Raw genomic sequence first — 17,062 nt, 5'->3', positions numbered from 1 at the left:
GGCGTCGAGCAACGTCAATGCAGCCTTAGAGTTAACTGAGACACTATGATGGTGGAAGATTTTGGTAGCAACTTGTTGGTTCATTTTTAGTTATTTTTTTTTTAAACATTGACACCTTTTTTAAACGATATCTCGATTCTTGGCAGGAGCATATCGATAACCTTTTGAGATACAAAGTATCACGATATATCACCATTTCGATATTTTGTCACGCCCCTACACCAAAGTATCAAAATTTCAGATTGTTGTAACATTAACCACAGTTTCCCAAATTTCTTCTTCTATTTAAATAATTATCGCACACGTTCCGTAATGATACACTTTATATCACCTCTAAAATATATTTTTACTGCTAATTTCCACATTAACATACAAGCTATAATTTACTAAAGAATAATTTTGATAATTATTAGGGTTGCCTAAACTAATCATAAAGTTTTTTTTTAACCTGTTAAAAAAGTATCTCAGTGAGGCAATTCAAAATTATTAATTAGTATCATAAAGACATAAATGTTCAAAATTATCTAATTGAAGACTGACAACATTAAACTGGCGATAAGGGCAATGTTTCTGTAGAATAATTAATAATTAGTTCAGGAAAACACTCGCGTACAAATTGTTGTTAGCATGCTGCTAGCATGCAAGTGCACTCATTTAGTTGTAATTTCTCACGTCACTTTGTTAACGAGTCATGACGAGTCACACTCTCATTACTGGAGAATGAGTGATAATTTCTCTCAAAGTGTTCTCACACCGAAACAATAACACGACTTTAGTAGAACTTCGACCCCCATTTTGTACGTCAATTCACTTTCTCTTGCGAGCGGCCATTGACATGATATACTGTACAGTACACGTTTATCGCTGAAATGTTGACCCGAGCATGAAGCACTCACCATTTACCTGTGTAATTCCACGTTAATTAAAATGATAAAAAAAACTAAATTATTACACTATTGTAATATTTTAAAGCCACACCGAACAGACCCGTTCATCTAACTTTTCAGACTTATTATTGATGACGTCAAACATGGATAACAGTGGTTTGATTGGTGTAGTATTCATCTTGACCACTGAGAGGCAGGAGCGTAGTAAAACAGACATTTTGAAAACAAAGATGAAACAATGAACAAGACACTTACACTGTATTATAAAACGTTTTGTCAGTCGTGTTAATGTGTCACGTATTTTGCACTAAAGCCCAAAACATTAGCAGAAATTCTCCCAAGTGGAAATAAAAAGTAAAATATAAATTAAATAGATCACAATTCAAGCAAATAACCTCTTCCTTTGTTTCTGAAGATGAAAGTTTCAATGTAAAAAACAAAAGTGAAATCCAAGAAAAATAGAAATACTCACTTGAATTTATTCAAGAAAAAAAAAAAACATTCAGATGAAAAGTGTGTACAGTACGAACCCCCCCACCCCCCCCGCCCCCATTTCACTCAGAACAAATTTTTATTGGACATCAATGAACGGAAATTGAAATTATGTCATGTCTGTAATTCTTTACTATTAACAAAACACTGGACAAAACAATGGAATGTTAAAAAAAAGTGATGACAAAGAAATCAGATTTTCAACAGGATGCTTGGGCATACACATATAACATCGAGGGATTCTCTTTTAACCCCTTAACTATCCACTGGGCAATTACTAGACTTTTTAGCAATTTTAAGGAAGCATGCTGGACCATTTGGCCATCCATGTTTTTAAATGATTATTTAACAATGCAACATGTTTTGATATTTTAAAACCAAAAAATGTAAGCTGCTACATCCTGTAAAGATTAGATGAAGTTAGAAATGATTTCTGATAAAGTTTCCATACAATAAAAAATTGTGAATCCAAATGAATGAGTCCAAAGAAACTTGGAACATTTTAAGTAGGCCTGAAATCTATAGACTTCCATTTCTTCTTAATTTAAACCAACTTGTTTTACTTTGTAAACGTATATAATAAACACATAAAAATATGAATTTCACATTCAACAGCTTATTAGTTATTAAAAATATGTGAAGCTGATCACTGCTGCGCTGAAGGCTATGTACTGTATATGTACAGTATATGTGTAAACAAACTGATTCCCTGCTTTGTCTTCTTCAAAGTTAAAAAAAAAAAAAAAAAAAAAAAAAAAAGCACTAAAGATCTCAAAGACTGGTTACTATTTTCTTCTTTAATTAATTTTGGGTAATTATTCAGTAAAAATTAAATAGCTGAGTGTTGCCAAATCAAATATAGGTACATTTAGGTACGTTTGGTTGGTTGGTTGGTTGGTTGGTTGGTTGGTTGGTTGGTTGGTTGGTTGGTTGGTTGGTTGGTTGGTTGGTTGGTTGGTTGGTTGGTTGGTTGGTTGGTTGGTTGGTTGGTTGGTTTGTTTGTTTAACTACAATGCATAGCTGCAATAATTTTTTTCAAGCCATTTGAACCAACTCATCAGCTTTTACAGGAGAATGAGTGATTGTTCAAACACTGACAAAAACACACACGTGAATCGTGTCCACAACAGAATGGAGTATAGTCTTCCCCACCGACACCTGGTCATCCAAGCAGAGCAACAGTCACACTCTTCATTGTCTGTTCTAATGTGCAGGTCCACTCTGAGTAGAACGTTCTAGTTCCTGGAAAGTGTGTCCAGTTGTTTTGGAGTGGGCCTGGGCCAGCGCTGGTTGAATTTGACAAAGAAGAGTGGGTCTTTGAATGGACCTCCGTAGATGATGGCTTGCATCAGGTAGACAAGGGCTACCACCAGGAAGCAGATTAGAAAGAATGGGATGAAAGGCCTCAGATGACGCCATGCCACATTGAACCCGTAGCACAAGCTGCTGATCCCGCCCTGCTTCGTCCTGTGGGATGTGAACCGAGAGGAACCTGGGACCGGCGTACTGTCGAGCGACGTGTCATCTGAGCTGCAGGGAGAAGGACTCGAGGAATCGAGTGAAACCATTGTGATGTGATCCCAACCTTTCCAAAGGAAAAAAAAAAACACATAAGTTCATCAGTGTATTCCCTCCAAGCGGAGCCTTCTGATCACTTGAGTTGGATGTCACTGTATTTGAACATAGGAGCGAGATGGTGATAATGTGAGACCAAGCACAGGAGCGCTCTAAATAGACACGACTAAAAGGGCGCGGGGACTATGAGCTCAAATTTTGGAGGGGAATGTTTTTCCTGCAGCATGGGCTATAAACATCATAGAAACGTAAACACCCACACAAGGCACGCAAGACGGCACCTCCACAATTTGCTGACTAAGCGGCAGCTGACATACTACGATCCAATAGTCCTCTTGGATACAAGCAATGCTATAAATAATGATTGAAAACACAATAACGCAACAAGATATTAATAGCAATACTAACCTTGAAAAAAGGAGATGCTAAAGCAATGACTCCCAACCACTGTGTCATGTTACATTAGTGTAGTGTCAATGGCTAACTAGAAAATAAGAATATAGGGACAAACTTTTTTGAGGAGCATTGTAAAATGAGGTAGTGGCAGAATGGCGTCCGCGTAAAAGGGAATGGTTGGTTAGCGGCACAGGGGTGACAAGCTTAACCAAGATACAAATAAATTTGTGAATTGTGTCACATTATGAATGACCTTAGAATACGGTGAATGTATTTGGACTACAGCCAGGAGAAGCATGCCTTCTACAACAACTGTCAAGCAAACAACTGCACCAGTAAATCTGATGAACAAGAACTGGAGTTTTGTTTTGTTTTTAAGTAGACAACAGAATAGAATAGAATGTTTTATCTTAATCTGTCTATGTTGCATAGTGATGCAATCATGATCCAGATTAGATGACATCACTGTTAACCCTCCTGTTGTCCTCGGTTCAAAACTGTCAAAACCAAAAAGAAATTAACTTAAACAATGTTTCTTTTAATTAAAATTTTAGAAAAGCGGCATGGAAAATGAATGAATGACTGCCTAGACTGGCCCCAACAGTAGAATAAGTGAAATGTTGCTTTTATTCACATTTCCATGTAAGATGTACAAAAAAAATTACTCAGGTGGTCTTTGGTTCAAAACGACCCGTGAGGCAAATAGAGTCAAGATCAAAGTCACAGAGTTATTTACACATCTTACAATGTTACAATGTTTTAGTTGTGTTTGTTGAAGAAGACTGAATAGAGGTTTGACTGGATGCAATAGCTGTATTTCAAAGATTTTGTGACGAACTCAAATGCTTCAAGGAATTAAACTTGTATAGTGTACAGAAAATTGGACAGACGGTGTACTGTACACAAATGCTCAAGAAATAGAGAAATGGGGTATGTACACGCACATGGGATTAGTACAGATGCCGAATGTACGAGCCAAATGGGAGATGGAGACAAGGTACGCTGCTGTTTGCGATGTAATGTCATGGTGTCGATTCCTGAATTTGCTGACACGTATTCACTTTCAGGACAAGCTCAATGTGTCTGAGCATGCAAAAAAAGATACAGTGTGGAAACTTGGTTGGTTGGGCCATGGTTGGAGAAACTTTGGCAACAGTCCATTTGTGTACCAGCTGAAGAATGTCACTCTGTTGACAAAATGGTGCCCTAGTTTGTCTTGTCCATGTGATTACCCAATGAATTTACCTGTTGTGGCCTGCTCCTTGTGTGACCAATCCGCTGCCTTTTGTGTCACCCACCTGTGCCTCATTGTCTCCTTACCCCTTGTCTGTATTCAAGTTTCCCATGTGCTGTCTGTTCTCGTCTCGTGCGTCCATGCTCCAATTCTTCCTAAAGTAGCACAGCAATTGATAGGATGGAGCCAGCAAGAAAAAGGACTTCCCCTGAATGTTGTTTTTGAATAAAAATGAATGAAAATCACCCAACCAGTACATCAGTGTTCTAGATACACAAGCATACTGTCCTCTGCCTGATTATGCTCATGCCATTTTCAAAAATAACATCACACACACTCTATTATGATGATACCATTTGGGGAATAATTTTCAGACACATACAAACATGCACATACTACATTCAAAGAACATTTTGTACATATTTCATAGTATATACATGTACATAGAACATTTGGTCAGACAATATTTTGTAAATTAATTCCTTCCCAAAAGACACACACACACAACAAAAATCACCGAATCACACGTGATTGAAAGACCACGGTGATTATACACTTAGCCAGTAGGTGGTACCGTGCACATATATGCTTCGAGAAATGAACCCTTTCTTGAACCAATTGGCTCAAGTAGTTCAATGCCTCACGAGGCTTCATCTCACCATCACTACTTCTCATTCTGAACAGCCCAGATGGCTTTTGACTGTACCTGATGTTACTCTATGCCGCCTTATGCCATTGGTTACCACTGTCAGGTGTGTTGATAACTTAACCCATTCTGAACAGACAAAGATCTGATATGAACACTTGCTAAAATAGTGTGAACGGTCAGCCCTAAAAATCAGATTTGAGGAGGGAGACTACACCCTTTGAGATTGGCTAGTAGATACATGCATTCCAAGATAGCCGTCACGTGTACCAGGTGTACATGGTATGAATAGGTTTAATAGAGAGCCCATAAAATATTGTGTTGTAACATTTGCATAGCGATTGCAGATAAGCAATGAGGCGTTCTCTACATAAAGGAAGAGTGTGGAAGTAGTGAAGAGACAGCCTCTGGGGAGCTCCAGTGAGGAACTAATAGGTAAGTGTAATTTTTTATTCATTGTTTTCATGTACTCATGGTATGCTTTGGGTCAGTTCATTTTTGCGTCCTACATAGCCTACTCTATGCGGCTTTCTGTTTACAATTTCATGGATAACTAAATAATATTGTTTGGAAGAAGTTCTTGTGCATGAATTTTCAGTTTTGTTATCACATATTCATCCAAAATGGAGCATTTCTGATATTGTATTGTTGAATGTGTTGGAATGTTTTAACCGGGAACTGCACCCTACTCGGCCCAGTAAAAATTCCCATCCCCATCCATATTGGCTTAAAGATAAAACAAACTGCTAGACTAGCTAAATAGCTTAGCTAGGTCCTAGTCTTTAAAAGCGAAGTGATTACATTAACATTTTTATCCTGATTTTAATAGCATTTGTCTTTTACTTTAAAGTAAAGTGATGTTTCATTTGACAATAGGGTTGCCAACTCCCTGAAAAAAAAAAACGGGATAACTGATTGGTAGAGCCGGCCGGCTCATTAATCTTCACACTTGGATTATTTTTTTGCATGTGAATATGTGATAATTATAATATAGTAATTTTACTCAAAACATAATTTATTGGGTATATATTTGGGTTATATAAGCACATATAATTATTATCTATTTTAATACAAATATTAAATCTGTCCTGCTAAATTTAAAATTTTTTAATTTAACGCTTAAGGTGCTGAGCCTTTATGTGTGTGCTTGTGTGGGCATTTTTTTAAATACCGTATTGGCCCGAATATAAGACGGCCCTGATTAAAAGACAACTCCCTCTTTTTCAAGACTCAAGTTTGAAAAAAGACTTTTTGAACACCAAATTAATTTTTATACAGAAACTAATTACAGTACATCCGAAACAAATGATTATAACAATATATTTGAGAGAAAAGGCATGTTATCTTGCCTCATTCAAATCTTAATATCTGAACATTTAAATATGTAAAATAAAGTGCAATCACATTTGTAAATGAATGGCTTCTGGTTTTTGAAATGTAAATAAACCAATCTATTGTGATAAAACAACAAAATCTGAATAAGGAAAAACATTGCAATAAAATAATGCAAACTGGTTAAACTTGAGAGTAGCTGAGATCTATCCTGACAAAACATCTCTTCAATGATATCTGGCGACATCGAGCGTCGTGAATGGGGAGAGTAGCTGAGATCTGTCATGACAGAACATCGCTTCAATTATATCTGGCGCCATCTAGCGTCGTGAATGGGTATAATGTCTAGACCGCGAATATAAGACAACCCCCTCTTTTTCAGTCTTATTTCAATGCAAAAAACACCATCTTATACTCGGGCCAATACGGTACTTATTTTTTTTAAGTGCAAACAAATACCTCTTTTTTTAACAATTCAGGTGCATTTAAAGTCCCCTCAGCAATAACTTTTTCACAAATGATCACTCTAAAGCCCCTTTCACATACACCAAAACCCTGTTTAAATTCCAGGATTTAAACAGGCAGGCCTTGTATGTTGTGGAAGCATTTTACCAGGTCAACTGATACGGAGATTACGCGGACATTTAACGGGTCGCGTCTTAGTTTAATGTCCAGGACTTTCCGGTACCGAGGCGTATGTGAAAGCAAGCGTTACATTCCCGCTTCACTGTACGATGGCTGATGACATAAATCTGTTTCTCAGCAGTAAGACGAAAAGCGGTAAACAAACATCGCAATTATCAACAAAGCCAGCTGGAAATGGATAAACTGAAAACATTAAATTAAAACAAATTAAAAACAAATTAAATTGCTTCTGGATTGTAGAGCCGTGGAAGCAAGTCCATCATCCATCTTTGGAAATGTATGGTCTATTTTGTTGTTAGGGTCTGCAACTGCGGAAACAAGGTTGTACCTCAAAGCAGAAAACAACTGAGGGAAGTGTTCAAGGATTTATTAAATACAAACAAAAATACATACGATCGCAGAAAAGGGGGGAATAACACAATGTGTCCGTGACAGTAGGATAAATAAAGGTAGAGAGCCGATAAGACAACTAAACAAATACACTCAAATACCAGCACAACGTAGGGGAATTCAAAAAAAGGGTGGCAGATGAACAAGCTAGCAAATGACCGAAATTCGAGAGTACAAGGTGTCCATTGGCGCCCAGCAAGTTAGTATTTTGGCACCCTTCCCTTGGATCGCCTGGGCTTAAATACACTCTTGATGTGCTTGAATTGGCTGCAGTTAGGACATCGGGAACGGTTCCACAACCGGCTCTGTAACAAAGCACGATTTGACCAACATTGTGACAGCCAATGCAGACCAAAAATGACGTAATGTCTGGGTCATAAAATCGCGCCAGCAGCCTTCCCTTCATAGAGAGCGCCAGTGGGCAAGATGGGACAAGTCTGTGAAAGTGTCCAACCCGCGTTATTCCCGAAATATTTCTACATGCGTGAAAGCAATGGCCCGAATAAATCCTGCATCCTTACACGGGAATTTACCGTGAAATGTTTGTGAAAGAAGCTTGAATATAATGATTTTGACAGACCACAAAAATATGACACAATATGTGAAAATCGAGTACACAGAGAATAACAACAAAACAAATCATCATCATTTTGAACATGCTTTCTACTCACGCTTCACTCAAACCTCTTACCTCCCACACTCTTATGTTGTCTTCCGTCAGCGACAGTACCTCGACCAATGAGATGAGTGGGATTTCATTTTGTCATTGTTTTGTCAGCTCATTGGTAAAAAAGCAGAATAGGTGAGGGAATGCGTTTCCTTGCATATTGTTGTAAAGCATCATACCAGTATTCGTTCATTCTATAAATAAAGACACTAGTATTTCAAATTTTGATGATAATAAGGGACAAAACGCTCCCTTCAAAGCTCAATAAGAGACGCGTACTTTTGATTCTGATTACAGGACGATTCCGTATTTCAATGGACAGTTGGCAACCCTAAATAACAATGACAATTACAGTAGATTTATCCTTGAAAGAAACACTACTATCTGTTGGACGAGTTACATCAAGTGTGGACAACACCACCGTTCTCACCTATTTGTGGTTTCATCAACATCATCAAATGGGCATATTTCATACTTTACATCACATCCTCTTTGCCAGGTGTACAAGAAGCTTGAACAATGTTGCCACAATGTTTGAAGAACTTCAACGTGCGAAAATGTCTCACCTTCATCACAGGCATGGTGGAGTGTCTGTTCTTTGCAGGAATAGTACTCGGGTGGGCTTCACTTGGGTTCCTTTTTAAGGCACAGGGGTTCTTTGGTTCCTTTTGTGTCAACACCACAAATACGGATGGTTTGCAGGTCCAAGGTCAGTTTATTCTTCTTCACCCTGACTTTAAAATTCTGGGCAACTGTTGATATCATTTAAAGAGGTAGAGCAGTGGCGGTTTGTCAATAGTTGACAGGAGCTAATGCAATTGAGTCACCTTAAAAAAGAAACATCAGAAATTTTTATTGTCATTATTATTGATATATTCAAGAACTTGACTGCAGTAATTACATGAAGCAGATAATTAGATTTATACATACAGTGCACATCATAACTGAGGACACACTCCGTGGAAAGTGAGAATTTAATCAACATCTCTCTTAATATTATAGCAACATTACGTTTTATACAATGCTGGCTTGACTTGTATCGTGAAACTTGTTGATAGAACCTAACACACACACACACAAAAAAATGAATACACCTCTAACAAAAGCTGCCACATCAATAATTTTGTATAACTTTTAAGAACATCACCAACACTTTGAGGCATTGAATGAACATGTTTCTAAATGTTTACAACATCTAGATTTTCTCTAATCTTCAAGAATGACCTGTTTTGAAATTTTGATGTTGAATGGAGAGTGAGACACTTTCTTCAGAATTCCATACAGAGATGTTCAGTCAGGATTCGATAAGGAGACATACATTGGTATGAAAAAGTATCTGAACCTTTTGGAATTTCTCACATTTCTGCATAAAATCACCATCAAATGTGATTGGATCTTTGTCGAAATCAGACAAATGAAAAAACAGTGTCTGCTTTAACTAAATACCCAACCATTTAGAGGTTTTCATATTTTAATGAGGATAGTTTGCAAACAATGACAGAAGGGGGAAGAATGAGGATAGTTTGCAAACAATGACAGAAGGGGGAAGAATAAGTAAGTGAACCATCACATTTAATACCTATTTGTGGCCCTCCCTTTGGCAGCAATAACTTCAACCAGACGCTTCCTGTAGCTGCATATCAGTCTGGCACATTGATCAAGACTAATCTTGGCCCATTCTTCTCTACAAAACTGCTTTAGTTCAGTCAGATTCCTGGGATGTCTGGCATGAATCGTTGTCTTTAAGTCACGACACAGCATCTCAATGGGTTTCAAGTCTGGACTTTGACTTGGCCACTCCAGAATGTGTATTTTGTTCTTCTGAAACCATTCTGAAGTTGATTTACTTCTGAGTTTTGGATCATTGTCTTGTTGCAGATCCATCCTCTTTTTAGCTTCAACTGTCTAATGGACAGCCTCTGGTTTTCCTGCAAAACATCCCGATAAACTTTTGTATTCATTCTTCCATTAATGATTGCAAGTTGTCCAGGCCCTGAGGCAGCAAAACAGCCCTAAATCATGATGCTCCCTCCATCATGCTTCACAGTGGGAATATGGTGTTGATGTTGGTGAGCTGTTCCATTTTTTCTCCACACATGACATTGTGTGTTACTCCCTAACAATTCAACTTTGGTTTCATCAGTCCACAAAATATTTTGCCAAAACTTCTGTGGAGTGTCCAAGAGCCTTTTTGCAAACATTAAACGAGCAACAATGTGTTTTTTTAGACAGCAGTGGTTTCCTCCGTGGAGTCCTCCCATAAACACCATTCTTGGTCATAGTTATACATATAGTTTATGTGTGCACAGATTTCTGCGCTGAACTCTTGGCATCATCTTTGGTGTACGGCCACTCCTTGGGAAAGAAGCAACAGTGCCAAACTCTGTCCATTTGTCGACAACTTCTGACTGTCGATTGATGAACATCCAGACTTTTCGAGATGGTTTTGTATCCTTTCCCAGCTTTATGCAAATCAACAGTTCTTGATTGCAGGTCTTCAGACAGCTCTTTTGACTGAGCCATGTATCAGACAATGCTTCTCATCAAGACAATTCTTACCATGTGTGTGTTTTATCGTGGGCAGGGCAGCTTTAAACCACTCATCAGTGATCGGGCACACACCTGACTTAAATTGTTTGGTAAAAATTGGTTTCAATTGCTCTTTAAGTCTCCTTAGGCAGAGGGTTCACTTAATTATTTTTCCCCCTTCTGTCATTGTTTGCATGCTATCCACATTAAAATATGAAAACCTACAAATGTTTGGGTGGTTTTAGTTAAAGCAGACACAGTTTTTACAACTATATGGTTTTGACAAAGATCAGATCATATTTGGTGGGGATTTTATGCAGAAATGTGAGAAATTCCAAAAGGTTAAGATACTTTTTCATACCAATGTATGTCTCCTGACGTTTCTCGTCAGGTGGGTCTCCTGTCAAGGTGTTAACTTCCTTGGATCGCCAACAAAGATGATTGTATTTCCATATCTTTGAATTTTTTTTGCATCACTTTTACAACCGTGCTTTGTCTAATAAGAAAATCTTCACTGATCTTTATGTAGCCCTCACCGTTCCTATGTAAAGAAAGTATTTGTTTTCCTGGGATCTTAAGACATTTCTCACCCACGCTATTGCTGCCAAGAAGATGTGTTTAGGGGTTCCCTCATTAGTTATCACCCTTTTGAGAGTTTCCTGTGTAATGAATCATTCGATTCATCTGTTTTTGAGAACTTGTTTTGCCTTTGCCCAAATTCTTTCATTGGGGTGTATTTATTTCTTCTCCATGATTTTATTTTTACTGATTAGTTAAAACACTTTCCTTTTTTGGAAGTGCAAGTTAACCTCCTTTGTCCACCATCTACAACTGTCGGTGCCTAGGAAGGGAAAGGAACATGATAAAAGACTCTAGACACCACAGCTTCCACCTCTTCAACCTGTTGCCCTCTGGCAGGCATTATAGGGCCGTACCAGCCAAAACAAACAGACTGAGAGACAGCTTCTTTCCAAAAGCTGTCACCGCACTTAACTCAAGTTTGCACTGAAAAACTGACATGCTTTACTGCTTTACAACACTGACAATGTCATTGTCATTGCACTGCTAATGCCACAATATTGTCACATGCATCTCATGAAATAATATTTTCTCAGACATCTGTCTTGATCTGGGTGTCATGCCTTGAGTTGAGTTTTGTTAGGATCTTTCCCTCGTGTTTATTGTCCACTGATTTCACCTGTTGTGGCCTGCTCCTTGTGTCTTGACCAATCCGCTGCCTCTTGTATCAACCACATGTGTCTCATTGTCTTGTTATCCTATGTCTGTATTTAAGTGCTGTCTGTCTTGTTCGGTCATTGTTTTTCCAAGTGTCTTTCAGAGCGTCTATCCAACTGTCTCTCCTAGCGTCTGTTCTCCGTTCATGTCTGTGTCCCTCAGTAAGTTTGATACTCAGTCTTTTGTTTGAATTTGGTTGGTGCTTTGCTTTTTTTGGCCTTTTGTTCATCCTTTGTTTTGTCACCTAAATTTATAAAATGTTGAGTTGATCACCTCCCTCCCTTGATGCTTTTGCTTTTTTTTGCCACCTTGTTTCCCTGCGTTTGGGTCTTCCATGCCACCCCCACATGACACCGGGTACTGCATATGCAATATGTGCACTGTAACATTATAGCATTTTTGCACTGTGACATCAATATCTATGGTGTCATGGTGTTATGGTGTTACACTTATATAGCGCTTTTCCACCTTTCTATGCACAAACTGCCATTGGCACTATCATATCAAGTCAGCAATCTGCCTCCTGGTCCGAGTACTTTAAATTTTCATATACGAACTGTTATATTACTACGACCTCACCACTTGCTGCTAATCACTCATTCACTTTATTCCCAATCTGCGTACCCTTTAACCTGTGTTTTTATATTAGCCTTATTACACTTTTGTTTTATGTGGTGCGAATCTTTGAATCTTGTTGTGCTCTCTATAATGACAATAAGGATTTTCTATCTATTCTAATCTTGCTGTAAATCAAAAACCCTCATTTGTGGGATTATCTAGTAGTGCAGTTAGCGTTTCAAACTTTTTTTTTTTTTCCCGGAAAAGAAAACCAATTTTTTTTTAAATATCAGTTTGGGTGTACTCAGTTGTGATTTGCACTGACTCTATATGAACAGGGATGAATTATCCCCAGTATATACTGTATGAAGGTATGGTGTACAGTATATATATATGTGTGTGTGTGTGTGTGTATATATATATGTGTGTGTGTGTGTGTGTGTGTGTGTATATATATATATAAATATATATACAGATTTAAATGACGGTACAGTGAAACACCACTTGTTAATTGTGTTTTATGGAGTTTTGCCGCCCTCTGCTGGCGCTTGGGTGCAACTGATTTTATAGGCTTCAGCCACCCATGAGCATTGTGTAAGTAATTATTGACATCAACAATGGCAGGCTACTAGTTTATTTTTTGATTGAAAATTTTACAAATTTCATTAAAACGAAAACATTAAGGTTTTAATATAAAATTTCTATAAATTGTACTAAAATTTTTCTTTTAAGAACTACAAGTCTTTCTATCCATGGATCGCTTTAACAGAATGTTAATAATGTTAATGCCATCTTGTTGATTTATTGTTATAATAAAAAAATACAGTCCTTATGTAACGTATGTTGAATGTATACATCCATCTTGTCTTATCTTTCCATTCCAAAAATAATTTACAGAAAAATATGGCATACTTTATAGATGGTTTGAATTGCGATTAATTGAGATTAATTATGGTTAATTAATTTTTAAGCTGTAATTAACTCGATTAAAAATTTTAATCGTTTGACAGCCCTAATATATATATATATATATATATATATATATATATATATATATATATATATATATATATATATATATATATATATATATATATATATATATATATATATATATATATATATATATATATACATATATATATATGGGGGGGGTCTGTGCGTGTTTTTGTATGTACGTATTTGTAATGTGAATTTTCATTGAAAAAAACATACATTTTCGGAATTTTATACATTATGCTTTTGTGGTTTGTCTTTGTTAGATTGCAGGGGGCAGGATGAGCAGTTTTCTTTGGTATTCACCATTGCATCATTCTTGATGAATTTCTTGACATTACTAAATGGTCTCATCTTTGACCGCTTTGGGACCCTCATAGCGCGGCTCTTTGGATTGTAAGTACTAAAACAAAATATGTTCACTTACAACTGTATTTTATGTTCAATCTTCGTTTTAGCAATAAATCTCAAATATGTTCGCAGCAGATGATGTTTTTTTTCTTTTCATTTTTTTTAGCAGTCTGTTTACATTCTGCCTGCCTACAATGCATCATGATCTAGTTATGATGTGTTTTTTTGCACCAGAGCACTTCACACAGGGGGACTCTTAATGTTGGCCTTTGCAACTCCAAGTAAATGTCTTCATCTTTCTCTTGCCTGTGCCAAGGGTCACCAACTATTGTGGCGCCAGTCTGCCTCCAGATCCCTTCTTTAAAATATTAACAATTGCTTTAAAGATGCTTCAGTTATTCGCAGTGATCCAACGCCTGATTTAGGATTGAAAAAGTGCAAAAGCTGTAACACATACAAATAGGAAGGATTGTCTCAGGAGTAATTTGTTCGAGGATTCAAGGTAATATATTTTTCGTACCATGCATGCATTTTGAAACGTGAAAAAAATCAATAGGAGAAATTAACAGCTACAGACTAGCGTCATTCTTCGACATATTTACGTAAAGTAAATGCAAACTGCCCGTTTTTTTTTCTTTTTTTTTCCCCCTGCTTTTAACTAAGAATCGAGACTCTTTTACGTCCATATCTATGAAGAATTCAGGGATTTAACCATTTATTCACAAGAATTTTCAACAGAAAAAGCCATTGTGGCAGCCCCCTTATTACAACAAGGAGCTAAGAGACTAGCATCATTCTTCGACATAGTTACGTAAAATAAATGCTAACTGCAGGTTTTGTTTTTTTTTCTTTTGCTTTGAACCAAGAATCAACACTGTTTTACGTCCATATCTATAAAGAATTCAGGGATTTAAGCATTTATTCACAAGAATTTTCACTGGAAAAGCTGTTTACATATGGCGGCCGTCTCATTGAGTAACAGACTAGCATCACACTTCGACATAAAATAAATGCTAACTGCACGTTTTGTTTTGCTTTTAACCAAGAATCGAGACTTCCATTACTTACGTTACTTCCATATCTATAACGAATTTGGGGATTTAAGCATTTATTCACAAGAATTTTCACCGGAAAAGCTCTGTTTACATAAGGTGGCAGCTAGCTACATTTAGTAACAGACTAGAATTGTACTTGGAAATATTTACGTAAATTACGAGCGCGCAGTCTGGGCAAGGCTGGGGGGCCACCGGCAGCCGCGCATTTGGGGATTCCCATGTTGAATCAAATTAAGCAGCTGGCTCTCGGATCATAGAGGTGCTGCCTCCCATCGAAGTCATCCACGTTAGGTGTACTATTTTCGGGTTGGGCTTGAGCCGACGGCTGGGGCCCGACTATTGGTGGCCATGATTTTTACTTCATCATACTTTTAAGGCATACGCCATCGGCATAGTCACTTGTCACTCAAACATGTCTGACTAATAGCGAACATTTGTGTCAAAATGATTAAATTTTTTTTTTAAAAGTGTTTTCAAAACTTTTTCGTCTTCAATCAAAAAAAGGTAGTTCAAAACTTTTTTGCACTCCAAAAAAAGTGACTCTTCAATAATAATAATAATAAAATAAAAAAATCAAAGAAAAATATTTTCAAAGAAAAAAAATTTAGGGGAGGGCAATTTTATTTTTGCAAATGAATTTTTTCTTTGAAAATTTTTTTGATTGAAGCAACTTTTTTGGGGTTGAATGATTTAGACACAAATGACCGATACCCATAATATGGCCCAGAAACAAAAAGGATTGCTTAAATCAAAGAAACCACTTTCAATGAAAAATTAAGTGTTCAAATGCAAATTTTTGAGTCTCGAAAATTTTTTCACGTTCAAAAATTTTTTTCTTTGAATTTTTTTGATTGAAGAAGCAACTTATTTTTTGTTTGAATAATAAAGACCCAATTATCATAGCCAAAATGTGGCCCAAATGCAAGACACCATTGCTTCAATCAAAAAAGTTGTTTCAACCAAAAAAAAAAAAAAATACTTTACATCAAAAAAAAAAAAAATTAAGAAAAATCATTTTCAAATGCATTTTTATGAGTTTTTTTTATTTTTACATTCAAACAATTTTTTTTAATTTAAGTGACTTTTTTTGATTGAAAATATATATTTCAATTGAAGCGACTTTTTATTGAAGCTACTTTTTTAAAAAAAATTTGATTGAACAATAAAGACACAAATCTACCTCCATAGGATCGTACCAATATTTTATTTATTTATTTATTTTTTTTTTTCTTTGGAGTGACTTGTTGGTGACCCCTGGACTAGTCATTGTATATGTCACGGGGGGGAAATGTGAGAAACCTGGTGGAGAGCGACACCATGGGACCAAGGAGATACGTGAGACTTCACAGTACACAATATTTATTAAAATTTCAAAAAACTAAAAAGGCTAAAAAATGCTAAAGGGCTGAAAAAATGCTAAAGGGCTAAAACCATAAAAGTCACAAGCCAACAATTGGAGGAGGGCACTCGAAGTTGATCTTGGCCAGGTGGAGTCCAACGTCCTTTGGGCAGTCGCTCTTGTCTCTCCACTGTCTGCAAACCTGAGATGCAAAACACAGCAACCAGCAGTGCGGGTGCCCGACTCTCTAATGCCCTTGGATATAATAATTTTGCTCCGCCGCGTGCCACGCTCGTCTTCGCAATACTCACAGCCGAGGCAGGGCCTGTCACCCTGCCGCTGCGGTTGTCTCAGGTCGTGACACGTCGGCCAGGGCCTTCCGGTGATCGTCTCCAGTCTCTAGGCTGCCTGGTCATTCCAGTGCCTCTCGTCAGGACTTGACTTAAGATTCGGCGTCCTCCTGGCCCTGTGCCGTCGTGGCTCTGTCTCCCCTGTGTCCACGTCACCTCGCCTTTTATTGACCAGGCCCCGTCAGCCTCCAATTGGCTTAGTCCTCCATTTTGTTATCTTGACCAGAGTGTTACAAGTGTCCTGCGTAAGTGTTCTGATTGGTGTCAATTAGGTTGGAAGTTAAAACTACAAACAATGAATCTAAAAGCAACCCACAGCACACAATATTAAAACAAATCAAATATTAAAACACTTCCACCTTGTGACATATACATAGTTAAGAT

General features: G+C 37.3%; 2 protein-coding genes across 12 annotated transcripts in view; one reads left to right on the top strand and one right to left on the bottom strand.

Moving 5' to 3' along the window:
• LOC130924133 (uncharacterized) overlaps positions 1-1,024 on the bottom strand; it is a 30,740-nt gene extending 29,716 nt beyond the window's left edge. For 4 of the 5 annotated variants that reach the window (XM_057850487.1, XM_057850490.1, XM_057850494.1 and 1 more), the window contains exon 1: positions 897-1,024. The gene's annotated coding sequence lies outside the window, so the exon portion shown is untranslated. The remainder of the gene's footprint in view (positions 1-896) is intronic. The other variant, XM_057850489.1, reaches the window with a different exon arrangement.
• Positions 1-17,062, top strand: part of LOC130924134 (equilibrative nucleobase transporter 1-like) — a 31,829-nt gene that overhangs the window by 2,678 nt on the left and 12,089 nt on the right. For 5 of the 7 annotated variants that reach the window (XM_057850501.1, XM_057850500.1, XM_057850498.1 and 2 more), the window contains exons 1-4: positions 5,462-5,665; positions 8,764-8,973; positions 13,850-13,979; positions 14,169-14,215. In XM_057850501.1, the coding sequence (XP_057706484.1) occupies positions 8,784-8,973; positions 13,850-13,979; positions 14,169-14,215 (367 nt within the window). In that variant the 5' untranslated portion in view covers positions 5,462-5,665; positions 8,764-8,783. Of the gene's footprint in view, positions 1-5,461; positions 5,666-8,763; positions 8,974-11,160; positions 12,191-13,849; positions 13,980-14,168; positions 14,216-17,062 lie in introns of those variants that run through there. The other 2 variants (XM_057850496.1, XM_057850499.1) reach the window with 2 other exon arrangements.

This window comes from Corythoichthys intestinalis, chromosome 11, assembly GCF_030265065.1.
Source record: "Corythoichthys intestinalis isolate RoL2023-P3 chromosome 11, ASM3026506v1, whole genome shotgun sequence".
NCBI lineage: Eukaryota > Metazoa > Chordata > Actinopteri > Syngnathiformes > Syngnathidae > Corythoichthys > Corythoichthys intestinalis.
Note: the sequence above shows the minus strand (reverse complement) of the source record. Positions and strands in the feature narration are given on the sequence as shown.